This window comes from Mytilus californianus, unplaced genomic scaffold (assembly GCF_021869535.1).
Source record: "Mytilus californianus isolate M0D057914Y unplaced genomic scaffold, xbMytCali1.0.p SCAF_4, whole genome shotgun sequence".
Classification (NCBI taxonomy): Eukaryota; Metazoa; Mollusca; class Bivalvia; order Mytilida; family Mytilidae; genus Mytilus; species Mytilus californianus.
In genome coordinates, this window is record NW_026262690.1 from 74,167,701 (window position 1) to 74,173,700 (window position 6,000).

At 32.0% G+C, this 6,000-nt stretch overlaps 1 protein-coding gene across 3 annotated transcripts in view; it reads left to right on the forward strand.

The window, feature by feature from the left end:
- LOC127738482 (mucin-22-like) overlaps positions 1–5,516 on the forward strand; it is a 54,926-nt gene extending 49,410 nt beyond the window's left edge. For all 3 annotated transcript variants that reach the window (XM_052249755.1, XM_052249757.1, XM_052249756.1), the window contains 2 exons: positions 664–1,014; positions 4,675–5,516. In XM_052249755.1, coding sequence (XP_052105715.1) covers positions 664–1,014; positions 4,675–4,853 — 530 coding nt within the window. In that variant the 3' untranslated portion in view covers positions 4,854–5,516. The remainder of the gene's footprint in view (positions 1–663; positions 1,015–4,674) is intronic.
- Positions 5,517–6,000: the final 484 nt, after the last annotated feature.

The following is a 6,000-nucleotide window of genomic DNA, read 5'->3' on the forward strand; positions in this document are numbered from 1 at the left end:
GCATTACCTTTTAGATGTATGCCTAATTTACAAGTTAGGTTGGTTTTTTGCTTTATATTGTATTCATCTCAGTTGGCCCAGTCTCCATTTAGAAACGGAGTAGATGCAGGTCATCGAGAGTATCATCAGTCCCGTAGTCCCTGCATCGGTAATGACATGAGTTAAATTTAATATGCTTATTTGAATTCCCTTTTGATTGACTAAGATATTATTAAGTAACTAAGGTTCCAAATCCCTCAGGCAAAGTTCACCCTTAGATGAATTTGGTTATCATGTTACAGTACTTTTTGTTCAGTCATAAAGATCCTAACGTTTCTACTATCAACTTCTGTAGTTCTATTAGCTTTAGCTGATTCAAAATCATTTAATGTTGATAAATTTATTAGTTTTCTTTTTACAGAAATTGATTATTTTTTTAATTATCCTTTTAAAATAACATTTGTCTGAAAAGTATCAGAAAACTGTAATGAATGCTAGGACATTTCTTAACAAAATCAATCGTAGTGTACTTCAATCAATGTTACAAACATTGATTCATATACTTGCTGCTTAATAAATGAAGTAAATTTTCGTAAGAAAATATTACGTTTTTAAATTGTTACGTTTTTTTTTTTCGTTTAAATTAATTGACAACATAAGTATCAGGTTTAATTAATATTACAGCAAAACCAAGTGGACCTTTGGACTTCAAACTTCACCCTGAGCAGATTGCTGGCCTCAATACCGTTAGATCAACCAAATTACATTCGTGTACTGGTGGTGTCGGCAATCCGGGAGGTAAAATTGGCGTTGAAATACTTCTTGATGGAGACGATAACTTTCAAACGTACGAGCCTAGTTTTAAATCCATAACAGACACTCATGAAAATTGCACCATAACTCGGGAATTCAAGTTTTGGATTGCCTTTACAGCTGCAATGAACAACGCAACCATTAAATGCAAGATAACAAATGACAAATACCAAACCGACCCGCCTATCAATTCTAAGAACGAAACGCTCGCACTTGTTCCACGTAAGTATTAACATCATTTAGTTTTATCCTCACCAAACTGTGTGAGATTATATCTTGGACATCGGAATAAACAACAGAAATAAATGAAACATAATGAATATATTTCAATAATTAGGACTAAATTTTTCTTTATCAAATTTTCTAAATGCGTATTTTCAATGGACGGAACACTTTCAAATTGTCTAATCTGAGACAGCAACCCACTACAATGAGTTTGCCGCGTCAGTTCTTTCTCCCTAATCTCTAGCTCTTTTAATTGTACCTATCTTTCCATCTCTACCTTTCTCATCTCTCTCTTTGCCGCTCTCTCTTCCCTTTCTATAGCATTACATGTTTCTTAACAGTTCTAAACATGTCTCCACCTTCTCGCCTTTCTCTAGTAAATCTGCAACCCAAGCGGGTAATCCACTTGCTTCCATGCTATACAATACAAATAATAATAATCAAAGTAATTGTTAGTGATAACAAAATATAATAATGACACAGTGACAATTCCATCGCTTCCATCATTATAACGAAGTAAGTTCTTTGGATTGTTAAGTGGCAAATGTTATACAAAAAACTATATTTAAATATAAATTTAATAAACAAAACAAAAGTAAAGTGAATTCAGCATAAATGAAATAATGAAATGAATAAACACAAATGTGACTAAAAAAACACACACAAAACGGAGCTAAATATAATGTTATGAAATAAAAAAAATGAAACTAAATGATTCACCAGTCTTTACGCCATCATTTTCTCTGCACACCTGACGGTAAGGTTCCACGTACTGTAGAATATAAATTTGGGTTGTTCCCTTTGGATTTCTTTATTCGTAAAACGGACGGATATAACTATTTTTACACATTTTTGGTTGATTCTAAATTGATGAAAAGAACACTAGATTATATAAGTTTACTGCAATAATAACTTCAATGAGTCAGGATGACTTTAAACTGCATAATATTGCACGGACTGCTCGATTCCTTTTTCATATTTTTACAGACTTTTTGATCATTTCTAACGGATAGTTTCACCGGCTACTGTTGTTGTAATTGATATCAGAAAACATCAAGCTGCCTGTTACCATTTTAACAATGACACAATTTGTATCTCCGACACCATATATCTCCGACCAATCGACGGTACATACTGCGTGCTATACACACCCCGAAACCGGGTCTAAAAACCCCTGCAAAATAAATATTGAACGCCAAAATTATTACTGTGTCTATACATTTGCATAATATAGTAATTACATGGACATTTTGGACCGTGAGTAAGAAATATCATATCGACAGCAAAATAGACCTTAATGTACTATATAAATAAGTATGAATGTCTTACTCGAGTGTTGTTATAATAAGCTTTATGTTATAATAAGCTTTATGTTATAATAAGCTTTGAAATATCCATGTCCTGAACTGACAAATATAATAACAAACTGCTATTTCAACCAACTCTTAATTCAACACAAGCGTGTGCCTTACTCAATGGCCATGTGTCGACTGATTTGAAACTCAACTGTGTTACATATCTAAATAGTAAATTTGTTTTCTTCAAATTTCTGCTTTTTATTCGTTTTCTGTGTAGGCTGAAACTAGTAAAATGATCTATTTTTAAAAATTGGTTGAGTAATGAAAATTTAATGAAGGTTAGCAGTTGACACTGAAACTGATTTTTAAGAAAAGTGCCGGGTCAAAATATAAAATCTATTTCTGTCTCAACATTTGATTGCATTTGAAACTATATCTCTTGTTCCTGTATTTTTATGCTTAAAAATTTAATATAACCTTTTGCTGTGGCAAAATTGTAGAACATTTAGCTATTTTAAAGCACCAACATGTCATTTTTATGTGTATTGCATACCAAAAACTTTGATTAAGAAACTTGCAAACAAGGTATCAATTTCTAACAGCTATGACAAATTTATATTAAATTCATAACAAAATATAACATTAGAACTTGCTAAACATAATAATTTGATATGTTCGCATGAAAACATTACAAAGCGTTCAATACTTTGGCTATTACATACATCGCAATCCTTCTGTAGCAAGGTTTAAGCCAATAGAGTACAAATATACGCTTTATGTCAAAATGTCTATTTTTGGTTTCAAGGGACAATAAACAATAAAATTTACATGTATTGTCATTCTAAAACACTTTTATTTATTCCTTTAGAATTTGATTAAGAATCCAAATGTCAGTTGATTTTTAGTATGAATAATCTTAAGTTATGCTATTCTGAGCTTTCAAAGTATGCCATAATAGTATTTTTTTTTAATTCCTCCTTTTAAACAATTTTCTGTATTCTGCTAGCCAAAGGGAGTACAATGGTCTTTTATTTTTGAAAATTAGTTGGGGTATAAATATTCTATGAAGGTTAGCAGTTGACACGGAAACGTTTTTGTTAGATGTATTTCTATTTGTATCCATCTGATGAGTTAAGCCTTTTTCAACTGATTTTTATAGTTTGTTCTTATGTTGTACCGTTACACCACTGTCCCAGGTTAGGGGGAGGTTTGGGCTCCCGCTAACATGTTTAACCCCGCCACATTCTGTATGTGCCTGTCCCGTCAGGAGCCTGTCGTTTGTTGCTGTGTTACATATTTGTTTTTCGTTCATTATTTTGTACATAAATTAGGCCGTTAGTTTTCTCGTTTGAATTGTTTTACATTTGTCATGTCGGGGCCTTTTATAGCTGACTATGCGGTATGGGCTTTGCTCATTGTTGAAGGCCGTACGGTGACCTATAGATGTTAATTTCTATGTCATTTGGTCTCTTGTGGAGAGTTGTCTCATTGGCAATCAAACCACATCTTATTTTTTATATTTATTGCACAATAACTTTTATATTTGAAAAAAGAAAAGAAAATTTGAAAATTTTTACCTATTCGCATGTTTATGCCCCACCTACGATAGTAGTAGGGGCATTGTGTTTTCTGGTCTGTGCGTCTGTTCGTTCGTCCGTTCGTCCGTCCATTTATCCCGCTTCAGGTTAAAGTTTTTGTTCTAGGTAGTTTTTGTTGAAGTTGAAGTCCAATCAATTTGAAACTTAGTACACATGTTCCCTATGACATGATCTTTCTAATTTTAATGCCAAATTAGAGTTTTGACCCCAATTTCACGGTCCTCTGAACATAGAAAATGATAGTGCGAATAGGGCATCTGTGTACTATGGACACATTTTTGTTTTATAATCAGAAAGGTCTGAAAAGTAGACCTAATTTGTATAAAGGAGACTTTTGAAAATATCCCATTTAAATTTCGTCGCTCATTGCGCCTTCATTTTTTTAATATCAAATCCTCTTCATATTTGTATATAGGCCCAATCATTAAAACCTCTATTTGCAATCGTAAGGAAGTTATATCTTTAAGTATATGATATATATAGATAACTTTATAGATCTTTAAGAAAACTTGATGTATCTGGCACACATTATTGAATTTTATAGTGAAAATAGGAATCAGATCTGATACGACCGACGCGAATGATATAAAGTCTAAATGCAAATTATACAGAAGTAAACAAAGACTTTTATATTACCACCTCCGTGCTTAAAACAAGTCGAAAAATACGATACAAAAAAACAAAAAAAAATACCCGATTTCAAATTACCAGCAGCTCCTTTGTCGTAACGACAATAACGGTAGTTTAAATTTCCATTTTAGATGATTTCTGCAACAGGAATTATAATGGAACCAATAGATACCATCATCCTACTGACTGCAACAGATATGTGACTTGTGTAGAGAAAGTCGGCTATGTTCAGGCTTGCAAACAATCTTTATGTTTTGATCCTACTATAGGAGCTTGCAACTTTTGCGAAACAGTTAATAGCTGTCCATAATTTCTCGTTTTGTTTGTATGTTTATTCATCTATTTAATCACTATATCATTATCATTTCTGATTAATGTATTAGAAAAGAGTAAGTACGATAAGGACCCTATTTGACCTTGAGTATTAAGTCCATTGTTTCAAGTTGATGAATGAAAAAAGGAAGAAAGTAAATTCAAGAATAGAGATTTTGAAAAAAGATGACAAAAAAGATGACAAATATAGTTTGGAGTTCAACAACATTCAGCCCTAGAAAACACACAGAGAGCTCAAGGCTCGACAAACTCAACATCCAAGCCAGGGGCCTGGTTTTCGAAAGTATCCTAAGATATTTCATAAAATATATCTTAGAACGAATTTTACGACCATAGTATGGCTATCATATGATATATCATAGAATGTAAATCAAAGCTGTCCTAAGATAGTAATAGCTATGTTGCTCTTATGACTGTCATGAGTGGACATATTTTCTTTTATTTTGAATAATGATTGAAAATATTAAAATCAACTATAAAAGTTATAAGTATTATTATCATTCTTATTATTCACGAATATTAATTTTTTTCATTATGAAGAACATGACATTATATATGAAAAGGAATCAAAATCTGAGTTGATGAATTGTTTAAATTTTGTTTGTATATATATATATATATAATAAATTTTAGAACTTCACGTTCATTTATTGTTATACATGGAGTGTTCAGTGTATTCATTTTGATTGTGAACACGTTTAAGATTTGGTACGTCGAGTACCCGCTTAACGAAATGCCCTTGCAAATACGTTAATACAGTACTATATAAGGAAATAAATAATATATATATGTATTATACATACTCATGAGTAGGAAATGGAGTCCAAATTTTACGTCGCCGGAGATTCAAATTTTATTAATTGACGAATTGGAGAATAAGTCTTTCCTGTTTAGTAAACTGAGCAATACAACAACATTTGACCAAACAGTGACAAAAAAGAGCATGGGAGGCTGCATGTGCAAAGATAAATGCAGCAAATGACACTGATCACCTACGAAAAGTGGAAGAAATGTCATAATCATAAGACCATCATAAGTCATGTCACGAGGTGTCTTAATTTTACGATAAAAGTTATGACGTATCGTAACTTATGATACTTTCGAAAATATATCTTACGACTATG